The sequence below is a fragment of the Papilio machaon genome, chromosome 9 (assembly GCF_912999745.1).
Source record: "Papilio machaon chromosome 9, ilPapMach1.1, whole genome shotgun sequence".
In the NCBI taxonomy this organism is placed as follows: Eukaryota; Metazoa; Arthropoda; class Insecta; order Lepidoptera; family Papilionidae; genus Papilio; species Papilio machaon.
In genome coordinates, this window is record NC_059994.1 from 6,282,003 (window position 1) to 6,299,801 (window position 17,799).

The 17,799-nt window shown below is 30.8% G+C and overlaps 5 protein-coding genes across 5 annotated transcripts; 2 read left to right on the plus strand and 3 right to left on the minus strand.

Annotated features, from left to right (window-relative positions):
* The first annotated feature begins 505 nt into the window (after positions 1 to 505).
* LOC106711435 (leucine-rich repeat protein soc-2 homolog) lies at positions 506 to 2,633 on the plus strand. The gene has a single exon (XM_014503747.2). The coding sequence runs from the start codon at positions 815 to 817 to the stop codon at positions 2,516 to 2,518; it is 1,704 nt and encodes a 567-aa protein (XP_014359233.1). The 5' UTR covers positions 506 to 814; the 3' UTR covers positions 2,519 to 2,633.
* Positions 2,634 to 6,329: 3,696 nt separating this feature from the next.
* On the minus strand, positions 6,330 to 8,394 carry LOC106711447 (ras-related C3 botulinum toxin substrate 1). Its single transcript, XM_014503760.2, has 6 exons — positions 8,219 to 8,394; positions 8,018 to 8,133; positions 7,733 to 7,882; positions 7,578 to 7,660; positions 6,950 to 7,110; positions 6,330 to 6,640 (listed from the first exon to the last, which is right to left on the minus strand). Exons 2-6 carry the CDS (start codon positions 8,131 to 8,133, stop codon positions 6,563 to 6,565), a joined length of 588 nt encoding a protein of 195 aa, XP_014359246.1. The 5' UTR covers positions 8,219 to 8,394; the 3' UTR covers positions 6,330 to 6,562.
* A 337-nt stretch (positions 8,395 to 8,731) lies between these two features.
* LOC106711418 lies at positions 8,732 to 12,157 on the plus strand. The gene is made up of 6 exons (XM_014503724.2): positions 8,732 to 8,844; positions 8,957 to 9,086; positions 9,281 to 9,433; positions 9,713 to 9,792; positions 10,023 to 10,181; positions 10,286 to 12,157. Exons 2-6 carry the CDS (start codon positions 8,957 to 8,959, stop codon positions 11,882 to 11,884), a joined length of 2,121 nt encoding a protein of 706 aa, XP_014359210.2. The 5' UTR covers positions 8,732 to 8,844; the 3' UTR covers positions 11,885 to 12,157.
* A 1,832-nt stretch (positions 12,158 to 13,989) lies between these two features.
* Positions 13,990 to 14,358, minus strand: LOC106711475 (prefoldin subunit 6). Its single transcript, XM_014503792.2, has one exon. It carries the CDS (start codon positions 14,356 to 14,358, stop codon positions 13,990 to 13,992), a length of 369 nt encoding a protein of 122 aa, XP_014359278.2.
* A 600-nt stretch (positions 14,359 to 14,958) lies between these two features.
* On the minus strand, positions 14,959 to 17,106 carry LOC106711399 (putative uncharacterized protein DDB_G0289963; the record flags this gene model as incomplete). Its single annotated transcript, XM_014503703.2, has 1 exon — positions 14,959 to 17,106. A coding segment is annotated over one exon (2,148 nt), but the record flags the coding sequence as incomplete, so codon positions are not given.
* Between the last annotated feature and the right edge of the window lie 693 nt (positions 17,107 to 17,799).

Here is a 17,799-nt window from a genome sequence, read left to right on the forward strand (position 1 = left end):
AAAAATTTGGTATAAAGGTAGAACATTGTCTGGAAGAACACGTAGGCAACCTATGATCCAGGAAATGCATACAGTTCCCATGGGATACGTTTCATTAACATATTGACTCGATAACTCTAAAACGGTGCGACGTATCTATCTGATTAAGATTTTACAAAAGTATAGAATATACAATAACTTATGGTATCTATATGGTATGTTTATTCATCCTTTTTTACTCCGCACGCTCGAAGTTGCGGGCAAAAGATATCTAAAATATCTAGCTGTCGTAAAAACTTATGGTAAATTCACTTCAAAAAATGTATTTTTTGTCTAAAAACAACACAAAAACGCTAGTTTTTTTTTTGTAAATATTAAACAAAAATTACTTTATAGGACTTAATTTTTTGAAACCTCTGTAAAAATATCCCAAAGATACCAAATGTATGTTAATAATGGTATCGATGGTATTATCTGCATTTTATATTTATGTACTCTTTGGGTATCTGTGTTACTGTAATAAATTTGTAAATTGTAATTTTTCAAAGCAGAAATGCAATGCATTTTCATTATTTTTAGAACAGGGCTTTTTCTTGTTTAAGTTTTCCTCCTCGGGAGTGTCAGTAAAACGAACTTATAGTCGTTACATATCTTCAAAGTAAATCAGTAAACAAGTTTTATGCGTTAACTGACAATTTCCATATTGAAGTGAACCAGTATTGATTGTGTTTATTGAAATAAAATTAAAAGAATGTTACGGGAGTTGTAAAAAGGTAATCGCCCAATAATATACTCATAATAGACTGGATCAAAAGTAATTGAGAAACTTATCGGAATGAATCTCGATAACTCGTCGAGAGAAAATTCCGAAGCCTTGGATTCCATCGGTACCGTAAGTCCGAGAGAAAAATATCACAGTATGAGAGAAAAGAAATTATCGACTGCTTCACTAACAAACTCCGAAGGAGCTCGTCCAAAAGTGGTAACCGTGAAACATCCTGAGTCAAACAAGCCTAAGCCTACAGCCAAGAAGAACAAACCCATTCAAGCCGATTTAGATGTCATCAAAGAGTTTGTGCGATGCCGCGAGGAAGGCGTCAAGCGACTAGATTTAAGCAAATCTAGCATCACATCTCTACCCCCTAATGTCAGAGACCTGACACATTTGGTTGAATTTTATTTATATGGAAATAAATTAGTAGCTCTTCCTGCTGAATTTGGTTGTCTGACTAATTTGCAGACACTAGCATTAAATGAAAATTCTTTAACAAGCTTACCTGATTCTCTTGCAAATTTAAAATGCCTGAAGGTATTGGATTTGCGACATAATAAATTAAGCGATATTCCTGATGTTGTATATAAGTTGACATCATTAACAACACTGTTTCTACGATTTAATAGAATTCGAGTTGTTTGTGATGGCATTGCCAATCTTACAAACTTAACTATGCTCAGTTTAAGAGAAAATAAGATCAAAGAATTGTCCTCTGGGATTGGTAAACTGGTTAATTTGGTAACATTTGATGTCTCACATAACCACTTGGAACATTTACCCCAAGAAATTGGTTTTTGCGTTAATCTGTCTACTCTTGATTTGCAACATAATGAATTGCTGGATATCCCTGAGACAATAGGTAACCTCCAATCACTGACTCGTCTCGGTCTTCGTTACAACCGACTGACTGCCATTCCTGCAAGCTTAAGCAACTGCAAACATATGGATGAGTTCAATGTAGAAGGCAATTCTATTTCGCAACTCCCCGAAGGTTTGCTTGCCAGTCTTAATGAATTGACAAGCATTACTCTCTCTAGAAATTCCTTTATGAGTTATCCCTCTGGAGGACCTGCTCAATTTACTAATGCATTTTCCATAAATCTAGAGCATAACCAAATTGATAAAATACCATATGGTATATTCTCAAGAGCTAAAAGTTTGACCAAACTGAACATGAAAGAGAACTTGCTGACATCTCTACCCCTTGACATTGGCACATGGATCAACATGGTGGAGCTTAATTTAGGCACAAACCAATTGCTGAAATTGCCTGATGATATTCAATGCCTTCAGAACTTGGAGGTATTAATACTATCCAACAATTTGTTAAAACGAATCCCACCTAGCATTGGTAGCTTAAGAAAGCTTAGAGTTTTAGATTTGGAAGAGAACAAGCTGGAAGTTCTACCAAATGAAATAGGATTTTTGCATGACTTGCAAAAATTGATTGTGCAATCCAATCAGCTAACTACATTGCCTCGATCCATTGGTCATTTGATTAATCTTACATTTCTTAGTGTTGGTGAAAACAATCTGCAGTATTTGCCTGAAGAAATTGGCACACTTGAGAACTTGGAATCATTGTATTTGAATGATAATCCAAATTTATTTAACTTACCGTTTGAGTTAGCTCTTTGTGTGAGCTTACAGATAATGAGTATTGAGAATTGTCCTTTGACTGCTATTCCACCTGAGGTGGTATCTTCAGGTCCGTCATTGGTTATTCAATATTTGAAATCGCAAGGCCCATACAGGGCCATGTGATATAAGGAAGTTGACAGCCTAGTGAATGAGGGCATTTAAACTTGAAAGAGCATAATTTCTTCAAAATATCTACAGCTTACCTTGAATTTTGTCAACAATGATTAAAAATCATACATGTTACATGAATGTGTAGTTACATTAGTTGTATCTTGATTTATCTCTGAATGTTTCTAACGTTTTATAGAAATTTTGAAGAATTGCTTAAATTTATATGCTCATGTCAATAAATATTTATACCAGTATTCAGTTTATAGTTGGTAATATTTATATCTTTCTATGCTATAATCAATGTTTTTTATTGTTTAGACATCTCTTATTTATAATTAAATAATGTGTAAGAAAAATAAAAAAATTAAAAACAAAAATAAACATCAATGTTAGTATTTATGTTGATAACATATTTATGGTGTACATATTATGTAATATGTAATTAAATGTGAATTGTATTTGTAACCGTAGGTTATTTGATCAGTTTAGACAGTTCTCGTGAGGAGATTTCGTCTTTACATTTTTAATTATTACTCTAAGTAATACATGGTGGCCAAATTATGACATGCTTATCTAACTACAACTTGTTTAAAATACAATCAATATGCATGTGGTGTGGTAGTATTTTTTGGATAAAAAAGTGATTTATTATGTTATTGTAAGATGTGTTTTGTGGTCAATCCTTAAAATGACATATTTGAATATATGTTGTCTGAATTCATACAAAAATATGTTGTTGAAAAAACTGATGGCAATGTATTTTGTATGATGTGTTTGTGGAATGTTGTGTAATGTAATTTTGAAGATAATACTTTCAAAACATCATTCATCAAGGTATTAAAATATATCAATTGTTTAGAGATCATACAATGAAATTTTTGTCATAAAACTTTATTTTAGCTTTTTAACATAAACTGATCTAAGATCAGTTATAGTATAAGTTTATATTTTTCTAGTTTGTTGCATTTATTAATTGTACGTCGATAACTTTCGGACTTGTGATTAAGTATAAAGTAATTTTTTTAATACTTTGTAATAAAACTTTGTAAACTGTCCTCAAATTTTACTTGTTGTTTGAAGGGCTCTAAAACAAAAAATTGTGTTAAATATAAAGTAGAACGATATCCTATAAGGAAGTTTAAAGTTTTCTTCATGCTTATAATGATTGGATGACTATGGCCTTACTTTTATTGTGAAATGGTTAACCATTTTTAATGTATCCTCGTAAAATTCGACATTTAATGTTTGTTGATGTGGTTTTCAAATGTTACAAAATATCAAACGTTTTAGTATAAGATTTTTCTACTGTAGTAGAATATAATGTTCTTATGTAATAACATATTTGATGCGCTTTGCCCAACCCTTACAATTTTGTTGTTGTAAATATTATTTGCTTGGACATTGACGTGTTTCGTGTGCGAGTCAAAAGTGAGCACTTTGCACATAATGCCAATTGTCCTGTTAACTTTAGGAGCTGTAACTATTTGGTATGTGGATAACGTTCATTAGTACGACCGGTGTATGAGTCAACTGAATTTGTGTCAGTGCTCACTTCATTTATCATACCTATTTCTTGCTATACGAACTATAGTATAAAATATTTTTCGAAATATTTCGGCTGTCAATTTTAAATATGTTCTTTCGATTGATTTAATCGATTTTTAATTGTAATGAGATTTTGTTCATTGTTTTTCAATTTTATGTTGATTTATCAAAAAATTACACATTAATATTTTAATCAACAGTTATCTAGATAACTGATTATACACGTATCTTGTTCGTTTCTTTTGTAATATTAATAGAAATTAAACTTAACTTTGTGTATGTCACGGAAAATATTTTGATCATTATTTTACCTAAAAAAAAATTGGGAATTTTGAAAACGCTGCGTAATCTTTTCCGGTCTTATTTAAATCAGGTTTTATTACCTGATATAACGAACGTATAAAAATCATAATAAAATAGCGAAAATTATAAGACAAAAGTATTCTTAATTGAATTTTTATGTATGCTTTTTACAGCTTTATTTAGATTTTAGAAATTCTATATAGGTTTTCCTCTATTAGCTATCATTTTAATGACTTGTATTATGTGTTATAAGAAATAAATAAATTATACAGATGTCTTTATTAATTTTGAAAAAAGGTCGAACATTTTTTAAATGGAAATATTGATATAAGTGACTGACCATTATAACAGCCAACAAAAAAAATTATAACAGCATCTTGACAATAATTATTACGAGGGAATAAAAATAATACAAATATTTTAAATTTAATAATTTATGAAGTGCAAGTAGAATTATTACACAAGTTTTATTTTTAAATTGCGCATTTTTATATAAATAATTGAATAGTTATATACAAGTTAAATTGTAAATCAAAGCAGTCTATAAAATATTTACGAAAGATCGATGCCATTGTATTCGGATCACACTAAATGCTTCGTTACCCTTAAGCTATGTTCTTCACATACAAAAATATTTTGACCTAATAAATCACTATAAAACACACGATTTCATCACATGCCTATCTAAAGACAATACACGAACTAAAAAATACAATTTAAATGAAATCTTTTATATAATACACGAATACCTTTATATAGATCAAGAAAATATAAAATTAACTTATAAATAGACTTGTCTGAACTTAACCAAACGACACATAGACTTACAAGAAACACTCAAATATCCCAAAAAAATATAAATCGCTGGTTGCATATAATTCCACAATTCCTCAGAATATTGCAATAGACTTAATGTCTAATTTTAAAGTATAAGCATAGTAAAGACATTGTAAAAAAATCTTAAACAAGCACTCACAACTATATTCATACTAAGTCTAATTCGGACTAACATAATAAGAGAAAAAAGCCAACGGTAAATACTATATGAAGATATCCAGAAAGCAGTAGAAATTCAGTTTTAGTAAAAGAATAAAAAAAACTTCGATCATTACTAAATCTATGGTGAATGAAAATATAATATTTGAAAAATTTAATTAAGTAAATACAACCAGAAATAATATTTTCTTATAAAAATTACAAAATCATCTCTTAAAGATTTAAGTAAATCTTGAACTTTTATCATGTACCAAATATTTGTATCAAATTATAAATCACACATTCTGATCTGTAGTAATAGAAAGAAATCATAACTCTACAGTTAGAAATTGTATTTACCATAAATTGTCCCGCATAAGAATTAGCAGCAAAAAAAAAATGGATATAATATAAACATTACCCATTTTTGTCAGCATATAATACATATATAGAAATTAACAATTGTTTTATGATAATATTCCTACCTGTATAAAGTAATGTGAGTATGTAATACACAACTAGCGTCTACAATCAGTCCTTATCAACAAGTTGCATAATAATAATACATATCAAAACTTCCAGTTTGAGGTTTCGTTTGCATATTATAAAAAAATAATATCATTAATCAGTTCTATTGAACAGTAACAATTTGTTTCCAACCGCAAGTCATTTTACGATGTAAACTAAAAATTGATAACTTATATCTACTCATAAATCTTTGGCATTTTCCATATCGCTTACAATATATTGAAATATAAATAATATATTTATGTGATGTCATAGATGATGTGCTAGTTAGATAGATTTATTATATTTTAATAGATTTGTTTTACTAATCCTTAATACAATAGTAAGGCCATCATGATATATATGTATATAGTTTGCATAAAAAAAACGACAAAATTGTTTCATGTCAAATTATCGAAAATATTCCTCGCCCACTAAATATTCTCATTGAATTTATATATTTTAAATTTTTCATATTTTTCTACTACTATATAATAAATCTATGGTTTAATGATACAAAGAAATGTGTAAAGAAATTTATGGCACACATTTGTCATATATAAGCTTTTGTAATGTAATGAAAAAATAAATATGTTGAATTTTTGTGCAAAAATTGTAGCATCGTAGTAACTGTTTAACTACATGTTGGTATAGAAACATATTATTACTGTCATGTCGAGATTCCCGAGCGCATGTCATTGAATATTTTGGTCGCTGTTACAATATTTACATGATTAGACACTTCCGCTGATGTCTCTTCTGTGGTTCCGGTCTTAAAACTGCACGTACTGCTTCATCAAATACCTGAAAAATAATCAAATTGGTACTTAAAAAGAAATTGGTTAAAAAAATAAATTACTTGAAAAATATTTACATTGCAATAGTTACGACTAAAAATATTGTATGAAATAATGATATAAGTATATAGAAAAAAAAAACGAGTTGATTAATTCACTAATTTCAATGATTACACAATAGTAACAGGATGCCAAATTAAGATGAACAAAAACGTATAGAATGTCTATATAACTTGAAGGAATATGCAACATTATAAATTCAAATACTTACCTACATAAATAGTGCATAAATTATAAAATTTATAAATATGCTCACCTGCTTTAATCCGCGTTGTGTTAATGCTGAGCATTCCATATATTTAACAGCTCTAATTTTATTGGCCAACTTCTGACCTTGTTCCCGCTTTAATGGAGACATTCCCTGTTCCGAGAGCAAACTCAATGTTTCTCTGTCATCTCTTAAATCAATTTTTGTTCCTAGCAAAGAAAAAATTTACCTTTTAAATAGCTGTCATTCTTTCACTAATTAGTAAAGCTTAACGTTAAAATTTTGAAGGTAAATTACACTGGACAGTTGGTAACAGTTTTTAAGAAGAAATTTTTTTTTTAATGATGTCTAATATGGCATTTATTAAATGTAATAAATAGTTTCAGTTAATTTATTCAGCGTATATATTTCAATTGACCTAATTGGTTCATTAAACATTTGAATGGTATATTAAAACATATTCGCTTATCACAATTTTATTGAAAATGTCAACTGCCCAGACCACTTTCACTTATAACATTTAACTTTCAATTAAGTAATTTATGAGTTTATATTATTTCAACATATTGATCTTAGCCTTATTAATATATAAAGTGAAAGTTTTAACATGTTTCGAAACATTTACACAAAAGAATTAATAGATTACAAAATTTGTATAGTAAAAAAATTTACTTACCAACCAAAATAATTGGTGCGTCAGGACAGTGATGTTTGATTTCAGGATACCACTTAGATGTTACATTTTCATATGATGAAGGACTGAAAACAGCTGGTTTTTAGTAACTAGAGAATTGATTCTCAATAAATAATATTTTTTATCATTATAATTACCTTGTTACACTAAAACATATGAGGAAGACATCAGTTTGTGGGTAGCTCAATGGCCTCAGTCTATCGTAGTCCTCTTGTCCTGCTGTATCCCAAAGGCCTAATGATACAGCAACACCATCCACAACCATAGGGGCTGAATAGTTATCGAACCTAAAAACGACATTAATTTTAAGAAAACTCATAAACAATACGTATCATGTCCACTAAAGTGTTAATAACTAACAGTATAATTTTCGTTCTTTACTTATTATAATTAGGATCCAATATGAATAAATATTTGCTTACACTGTAGGCACATATTCGCCCGGAAAACTGTCCGTTGTATATGAAATTAACATACAAGTTTTTCCAACAGTCCCATCACCAACAACCACACATTTGATAGGCCTTCCTGAAGACATCTAAAATAAACAAATAATTGAAAAAGAAATGCCAACCTATGAGTCACGGAAAATCCAATGAAATATAAATATTTTTTTCTATTACCTCGAAAAGAAGTTTTATAAATTGCGTTCACTAAGTTTAAATTATTGTACGTATTGACAAAGTTTTGTACGTGCTTTTCAGTTGTTGATCAAGAATTATGAATCAAATTCCGATCACAATATAGAAAAAACGCATTGAATGATGGATGGTGTATTTTAATATCCATAGATAGAACACATTTTATAGTTATCGTACGCATTGAACACAGAGTGTAATTTTTCGTTAGATGTCGATGTTGAAATTTTTGATGAACTTCTTCTCAAGTTATTATTAAATTTTTTACTAATGAAAATAAAGATCAAAAACAACCAAATAAGCGGCAGTTACATTAAAACGTTTAATTAATTGACATAAAAACGATTGATTAAACTCTGTGGGCAGTAAGTCTCATTTATGTATGCTCTATGATATCATTCATTTCAAGTTTTCAATCAATCAATCATTTATTTTCATTCTTAATCTTAATTTTAACGCAGACAGTGTTCATTTCTTTGTATTTCTGTTTAATTTCAATTTAAGTTATACAAAATGTCTTTAAATTAGTTTTCTTTGTATATAATTTATTTTTTTTATCAGTTTAAGACACCATTGAATACTGAGTTATTTCCTGTGCCGATAACAAAAGGGTAAGGTTTAACTAAGGAGTAATCAAAATTGATAACGCTTCACAAGCGAAATTATGAATCAGCACTAGATCGTAACAATGTTTCACGGACCTTAATACCTATTTATTTATAGATGGGTGACTCATGTGTGGAGACTCCAGAAGCTCCAGCTTGGTTATCTAAGCTGGAAAGTCAGCGCGAAAAGTTGAGTAAGGCTCGGCTTGGTCACGATAGCGGTGCAGGCGCTCCTTGCAATTCCTGTGGTAAGTTAAGATAATAAGTAATAATGTACTTTAGATGTGAATTAGAACTTTAAAAACATGAATCCAAACAGTATTATATGGTCATGGTAGTTACAATATTTATTTTATAAGCAGGATCAAAATAAATAGATTTACAGTCATTAATTACTTCTCTATTTTACCATCTTTTTAATTGTGTTACCAATTTTTTACAGGTCCAACATGCCCAGGCCTAGACCTACACTTTTGGCGTAAAGTTTGCCGAGCATGCCACTGCAGCAAGGATGTACATGATGTGCAAGATGATGACTTGTCTGGTTGGGCTCAGTTCGAACTTCTTGGTACTGCTAGACCTAAGAAGGCATCATGTAAGTAATCACTAACAATTATATAGCATCCTGATTACCTAAATTTTTGTTTTGATTCGATCTTCACTTTTGTTTTATTTTTTGCATGCAATTTCATGAAAGAGAGGGCTAATTTATAATATAATGAATAAATGTTGCCCTCATATTTCTTTGTTGTCATTGCTTAACAACTCTTGCACTATTAAAAGCACAGTTTCAGGACTTAAATAGGCAAAATTGTTATTGATTGTAAACTATTAATTTCCAAATACTAAAATTTTTCACAACATTTAATTACAGTACCCCTGATTAAGATTCGTGGTGTGACGGACAAACCTGTAAAACTAGATTGGGTACCTCCAAATGCCTCTACAGAACTGGTAATTAAATCAAGATAAATAAATATATAATTTATGTATAAATTTCCTTTACAATAAAACAATTACAGATAAAAAATTTCACTATCAAGACAACTTATTGAATTGTTTATATCAAGTAGTAACTCAACATATCTAACTAAAAGATAATACTCAGTTACTACTGCTGTAAAGAATTTAAATATGATGAAAGTTTATTGTTTAGGATAAACACTAATAAAACATGTTCTCAGGTATCTGAGTACATGTCATGCCTGGGACCACTAGCACCCGTATCAGGCTCCGAGGCAGCCCGCAAGCGTCGCGCGAACCTCCGCACGCAATTGCCGCCGCACGATGTCGCGCCCGCCGCAAGACACCACGCTACTGACCAGGAGAAGTCCGAGCATACGGTTAGGATATATATTTAGTTTCCTAGTATCTTCCAGAAACTATAAACTGATATGTTTGATTAAAAATAATCTGATTCAATCTAATAATGTTAAATTATTTACAGGAATACATCACGCGTATCAAAGACCATGTCGTGGGAATGGGGAATGTTGTTAGAGTGGGTCCTTTACAAAATGGTGAAGTATATTCAGTTGAAAACAGTAAAACACATGGCGCTACCAAATCATATGCTCTGCCATTCAAAATATCAAATGTCTCCCGAGGAGTAAAATACAACATAGTGCCAAAGAATGCATCTGACAAGAAGCTTGTTTTGGATTCTCAAGGCAATGTTGTAAGCAGTGCAGCTAATTTGCCCGATTACAAATCAAGTCCGATACTCAGTAGAATTGTGAAAGACAAACTCAATGTAATGCGTATTGAATCTGACAGGATCAAGAGTGCAGTTGAACACGGCCCAGTCTATGACAAATTACTCAAGAACTTGAATGACTTAAATATGCCAGTGAATAGTGATGTTTACTTACAACCTATCAAACTATTCCGCGATGAGTATAATAAAAATCCACAGTTCAGGGATGAGACAAACGAGTTTGTTTGCAAGGCTCTAGGGGCTCAAATAATGACTGATCTGTGGCCCACAAGCAATAATAACTTAAAAGGTACTGCAAAGATACTCGATAGTCGGATACAGAAAGGAACTATTTTCGCTCCAAATGGCGAGATATGGAGTTGGAAACACGAACCAACTACTCCAGAACTCAGCGGAACAATTTGCTCTACTAAAATAAATCCGCAATACTCGACCACCTCCAAACCTATGAACCAAGTAGAGCCTCAGCAGACCGCGCCATTGCGGGAATATCTTAGAACACATTCTGAAGAAGATCTTCCCCCACCGCCTTTACCTAACTACAGTACATACCCTGGAGCCTTACCATCTCCGACTGCTGGTGACTTGAACATAGAAAATCAGAACAATTTACCTGAAAATACATTCCACAGCATCTCACATCCAGTGTCCCAGTATGCAGAACAAATTGATCCAATTCTCACTCAGTTTGCCGACATGTCCTTGAGCCCCGCAGAGATGGAATTTAATAGGAAGTTATACAATGAAGGTGTGCCATGTCAACGTTGTGACAAGGCTATGTTCGCGGGAGAGGTGGCCGTGAAAGCCGAGAGAGCTGGCCAAGAAGCTATTTGGCATCCGCAGTGCTTCACTTGCTGCAAATGCGGGGAACTGTTGGCAGACCTTGTATACTTCTTCTATAAAGGCGAAATTTACTGCGCCAGAGACTTGGCTAACGTTTTAGAGATACCTCGTTGTGCGGGTTGCGACGAGTTGATATTTACAAGGCCTTATACGGCAGCGGAGGGTCGAGCTTTCCACGTTCAGCATTTCTGTTGCTATCATTGCGATGCGCCGTTGGGTGGTAAAAAGTATGTGCCGGATGATAAGACTGGTCTGCCGATTTGTCTTTCGTGTTATGACCAGTATTACGCTAAACGTTGCCGAGCTTGCGGTGGTGTCATCGGTCCTGAGCAACAAGGAGTGTCGTGGAGCACGATGCATTGGCACGCTGACTGCTTCATCTGCTCGGGTAGAATGTGCGGCAAGAGTCTTCTTAGCGGCAGGTTTGTTGTTAAACAAGAAATGCCTTTTTGCAGTGTGCCTTGTGTTCAGAGTAGAATTAAGTAAAGTTTTATGTGACAAGTATAGGTGTTCAGGAGTTTATATCGTATCTATTCGATACATTATTGATATTCTATATTTTTAGATATATTTATACAAGTTTCATAAATAAAAAAAGATATATTGACTGATGGTATTTATAATTGATTGTGCCATTTTCCATGGCTAAAATTTTTATATTTTGTTTCATAAGATGTAGTTATTAATGTTGTTAGTCTATGGTAAAAATTGCAACAACAGATTATTACTATATAATTATAACAACATTTGCAGTTTAAGGGACCAAGATTAGTATTGAACTATGTGACTGATTTACATATAAAAATTATTAATATTGTTATCAGAATAATTGAAACATAAAGTCAATATAGCATATTTTTAAGAGCTTTAAAATAATTAACAGAAAAAGGTTTTATATACTATATGCTATATTTTTAGAGCTAAAGATGCTCTTGTTATCACTTATTACGAAAAATCTTGTGTTAAAAAAAAACTATTTATCTATATAACAGAACTATAGTTTTATAATAAAAGTACATTTAATATTAGCATTTATATTTTAGTTTGTAAGATTATATATGACAATGTTTAATTTTTGATGAGCAGTTTGTAATACATCAATCTTTTTCAGTGATATTCAGTGGTGATATAAATATTTTGGTACAAATTACTGTGCCATTATTATAATTGAATTTTTATCTATAAAATTAAATAAACAATAAAGATTACATCCCCAATTTTGGTGTTTACTTTTTTTACTACCTTTGTTCTCATATACATTTCAAATAAGATTAAATTAAAAGTTAAAAGAAAATTGGCAAATATGAATTTTTAAATTCATCATCATCATCTCCCTGGCCTTTTCGTACTTACGTGGGGTTGGCACACAAGATTTTATAATCCTTGAAGTTTTGGCTTAAGTTTTGATGGCCGGCCGCCAACCCTACTTGGGAGCAATTTCTTCAAATAAAATATAATATAAACTAAATAATTCAATATTACTTCTAAAAATACACCAAAAATAAAAATGAGAAAGAAAACATTATAAACAGAAAAGCTTTAAGCTCTTGTTACTAGTTATTATAGTAGTAGCTACTAGTTACAGGTATAACTATATACTTCAGTGGTACTGTTATTCTTGACCACCTCTATATTTTTGATAATCGTCTTGCATTGGCCTTTTAAAACTTTATTCACTGAGATATATTAAACTTCTGACACAACAAACAAGAAGAGGAATCCACCCATAATGTCCATCTTTTCCACTACAACACATATCAATTTCTCACACTTATCCTGTTGTCCGCCAAATATAAGTCTAAGTCTCTACAATGGTAAATGACCAATTGTTGGTTGGGTTGCGGAAGGCAGTAGCATTTGTAGCAAAGCAATACAAAGAGAAAATAATCCATATTAGTTGTACCAAATGATAGATGATTTTTTCAATTGTTTTGAATTAATGTGACACTTCAATATATATAACAAACTAGCTTTCCCTGCGACTCCACCCGCACAGAGTAAAAATACTTAGTAGCCTATGTGTTCTTCCAGCCTAGGTTCTACATTTGTGCCAAATTTCATCAAGTTCCATTGAACCATTGTGGAGATACCTTCTAACAAACATCCATCCATCCATTTATAACATTAGTTAGCAGTAGCATCAGTTAGTTAGCATTTATAACATTAGTAAGATAGAATAAATAACAGTTTCTTTTCAGAAGTGACAGGCAAAGGACGCAATAGATTAATCATTCATTAAAATAATAGGTCTGCAATGGAAACAAAATATCAGAGACAGATTACAGTTTTATTTATGTTGTCATACATTGATTTGTTAGTATTCTTAGTACAGTTTTAATTTCAGCGATAATTTACATAATATGAGATAAAACACTACATCAATTGGGACACACATTTTAGTAATTTTACATTAAAATACAGGTGATTTTGTCAAAGGAGTATAACGAGTATAAAGAGGGTACATTTTGTGCCACAAAAATTAAATGAAATAGACAGTACTTATTTAAAAGATAAATAACATCAAAGACAACTAGGTATAAAGCCAGTGCTGTAACTTAGCATATTCAAATAAATTAACAATTATTTCAATTTTAAACAGATATTTTTAAATTTCCCAGGTTATTCTTCAGCTTATTAAGATTAGTCTGAATTGCGTCTTGCTTGTTTTCTAAAGCTGATATATGCCCTTCCGTCCTTCTTATTTCTTTGGTGATATATTCCATTCGTTTATTGACGTTTTGTTTAGCTTCTTCTAAGTCTTGCTTAACCAATACAGGACCGATAAGTTTGTAAACTTCTGCATCTTTCTTAAGCAACAGGAGTTCCTCTTTAACAGCTTTATTTTCATTTAATTGACTGTCTAACTGTTGTTTTTGTGATACGGCTATTTTGTATTCTTTTTGTACTCCACTAAACATCTCCAACTCCTTTTGCATCTTTTTCTGTATTTCTTCAGCCATTTCAATTCAAAAAATACTACTGTAGGAGTTGTAAGTGTATTTAATCAAGTTTTATTAGATTTTTTGCAAACAGATTATCGATTTCCTATATCAGATTTTTAGGTTATGTGTCAATTACATTGGTTTGGGGCGGCTTAGTGAAATTGTTGCCAGCTTGCATACAACCGAATAATTTTTGTCTTAGATAAAACCTAATAAAATAGTTTTTTTTTTAAATTATAGAATGCTTACCTTTGTTTTAATAACAATATTATGATTTCTCTTCATTTTATTAAATAAATTATTAAAATGTATCTTGAAAAATTCTAAGACAAAAAGGCAAATCAAAATTTGTATATAGAATGCATTATTAAAGAACTGGGAGTAAAGAGACTTACTTCTTATTAATATCATAATTATAAACATATAATAATATAGAATGTACTAATTGGGTAAAATGTGGTGGGGGCACGGGGGTAAATACAAGGAAATGGTAAATTATCGATTTAAACTAATACTTAACATAACGGGAATACGAATTTTTAAAGTAAAAAAAAGTAAAATCTATAAATTAATAATTTAATTAAACTACATCTGTAAGATTACATAAAACCATTTTCATTAAAGGTTTTCACCATACTCGAGTGTCCACATATAATTAGCATTAGGATCTCCACTTTTTTCAGCTTCTTTTTTTACATTTTCAGTCTTTTTTAGAATATTTTTTAATGTTTTGCGAAGTTTTAGTTGAGATGGAATACTTTCATCTTGTATTTTTTGGGATCTCTGCTTTATAGATTTTTTTCCAAATCTTTCTCGAACGAATTTTTCATAAAGATCTTCGCTGTCGTCGTCTTCATTCTTTATTTTACTGTTCTGTTTTACATTATCATATTCTTTATCTTCTTTGTAATAATCGTTAAAATCGTCTTCCTCATATATATTTTTTTCTTTGGTATTTTCATCTAAATCGTCGTCTTCGTAATTATAGTAGAATTTTGGTTTTTGACCTTCTTTATCTTTACCTTTTTTCGTTTCATAATATGGCCCATCGTACGCGTAAGACAAAATGTCTTCGGGCAGTTTTATTTCTGGGAGTTTTATAGATACGTCATGGAATTTTATATTTAACTCATCGTCATATGTAGGATTAATTGGCGACAATGTGTCTAAAGTACCTTCTTTGTCTTTTTCTTCACTTGAAATTTCGGTCGGTTTGATATGCGAGGCTGTAGTATTGCTGGTATTATTTTTATTTACTTCATTTGCATGAATGTAATCTAAGGGAATTCTTTCGAATTGTTGTTTAATGTTTATTTTGTCCAAATTATCATTTAGCGCGGATATTTCCTCGTTCTTTGTATCGAAGATCTTTACTGGAGTAAGTGACACTAATTTGCTGTTATTTTTTAAACGTGAATTACCATCTTCTTCTGAAACTTCTTCGCTAGACTCGATGCTTCCGTTATTTAGTTCTACTACAGGTTTTATTTCTTCATCATTAATTAGGGTTTGCTTTTCACTCTTAATATCCTTTGACTCTTCTACGGAACTAGAATCTGTATATATTTCTTTACTTTCATCACTTTTACTCTCATTACTCACTTCTTCGCTTATTTTTGGTGTTTCCAAAGAGTCTACGGTATCGTCTTTAGTATATTTTTCACGAGATACCTTCGGAAATTTTTCTACATCACTTTTATTAATTTCAAGATTTATGTAATCTTCTGCTTCTTGCTTTGGTACTATCAGTGGTTTGTTTTTATTTCCTTGATCACTATGAAGTTCGATAGGTTTTCCTATGTACCCTTGGCTAGCTTCGCTACTATTTTCTATAGACGACTCGTAAGATTTATCACTCTCATGATTTTCATCGCTTTGTTTTCTTTTGCGTGGTATTGGGTTAACGCTATCTCTGTATTTTTCTGTTTCTTTACTATCTTTATTATATTCAGAGGAAGTCGAAATATTTGGAGTTTCTACACTTTCACTTTCAAAACTACTTGAAGTTTCTTCACTTCCGCTTCGATTTTCACTAAAGTCCTTAATTTTTACATCATTTTTCAAACGATGGTTGTTTTGATTGTTTTCAACACTTTCTTGTGATTCTTCTTTAGTTTCATCATTTTGTAGTCTAGGATAAAATTTAGCATTAATAGCTGCATTAGGATAGTTATTTCCCTTAATGTTTACGCCATTTGCTGGTTTTGCTTCATCGTTGTGAATTGTCTCTATATTAAAATCTGCCAAGTTGGAACTTTGAACAATTCCCCTCGTTTGTGTTACAGGTAAAAATTGCTCTTCCTTAATATTACCTTGATTGCTATCTAGATAATGTACTGGAACTGATAGAATTTTTGCTTTGGGAACAATTTCAGAATCGGATGAATTGATGAACCTTTTTCTCCTTTTCAAGCTATTTTGGACATGTCCTTTTGTCTTTAGTGGTAAATTTTCTTTTTCATTTTTCTTGTAAATATATTTCAATAGAGTATCATTGTTATCATTTAGTATATATTCAGATTCTATAGTAGATTGTTCATTTAAAGCTGTTTGGGTATCACCTGCGGATTTCTCTGTAACGTTGTGATTGTCTTTTTGGGGTACTTCAATGATTTGATCTTTGGTAGTTGAATTAGATACTTTGTCATTTATATCATCGGTAGTCGTATTTTTGATGCTCTTTACTTCTGTGGCATTATGATGTGGTTTATTCAACGTAATATTTTGATTTTCATTTGACGATGCAACTGCGACAGTTATCTGTAAATTTCGTTAAACGCATGAGATTCGCAGTCTTTAAATTTATTTACCTATTTTTTTGGTAGTTGAATAAAACACAGGTAATATTGCTATTATTTATTACAGAACTGTGTATTTACAAAAAGTACATTTAGTGTTAGGATTAATATTACAATATGAAACTTTTACTATAAAATAAATAAAAACAACAAACTTATTAACATTCCTTACATTTGTGTGCATATGGTTTTTTCCGTTACTTCGCAAACTATGATATATTAGTGTTAAACTATTATTATATTGAAATATACAGCTACGGCTACAATATACAGGCAAGATTAACATTCATTCAACATAATTGTTAATATTATAATTTAATCTGTATCAGTAAAAACTATAATATAATATGTGGCTAAATTACCTAAAAATATACATATGACGTCGCTTAGTGTGAAAAACTCGTATGACCTATCCATTTTATCAAACACTTTTTAAATTTGAAACCAGCTCTTGAGATATGTTCAAGTATCGCTAGTTTATTAAAGTTAGAAGTTCCATAAAAAAAAACTGAAGTAATCATAATTATTTTCCATAAAAAAATTAGCAGAAGTATTTTGTCACTTATAATTGATTTACGAAGTTTTAATGCTTTAATGACGATGAGTATTCAATGAAATTATTTTATTCTACGGTAAGCGCTAAGTGTACGATAACAAACAA

Excerpts from the sequence above, each read along its gene's own strand:
- LOC106711435 (XM_014503747.2), top strand. The coding sequence starts at position 815 with ATGAATCTCGATAACTCGTCGAGAGAAAATTCCGAAGCCTTGGATTCC.
- LOC106711447 (XM_014503760.2), bottom strand. The coding sequence starts at position 8,133 with ATGTCTTCAGGAAGGCCTATCAAATGTGTGGTTGTTGGTGATGGGACT. Across the intron at positions 7,883-8,017 it reads GGCGAATATGTGCCTACAGT|GTTCGATAACTATTCAGCCC; the intron begins GTAAGCAAATAT and ends TGTCGTTTTTAG. Across the intron at positions 7,661-7,732 it reads ATATGTTTTAGTGTAACAAG|TCCTTCATCATATGAAAATG; the intron begins GTAATTATAATG and ends AGCTGTTTTCAG.
- LOC106711418 (XM_014503724.2), top strand. The coding sequence starts at position 8,957 with ATGGGTGACTCATGTGTGGAGACTCCAGAAGCTCCAGCTTGGTTATCT. Across the intron at positions 9,434-9,712 it reads TAGACCTAAGAAGGCATCAT|TACCCCTGATTAAGATTCGT; the intron begins GTAAGTAATCAC and ends ATTTAATTACAG. Across the intron at positions 9,793-10,022 it reads CAAATGCCTCTACAGAACTG|GTATCTGAGTACATGTCATG; the intron begins GTAATTAAATCA and ends ACATGTTCTCAG.
- LOC106711475 (XM_014503792.2), bottom strand. The coding sequence starts at position 14,358 with ATGGCTGAAGAAATACAGAAAAAGATGCAAAAGGAGTTGGAGATGTTT.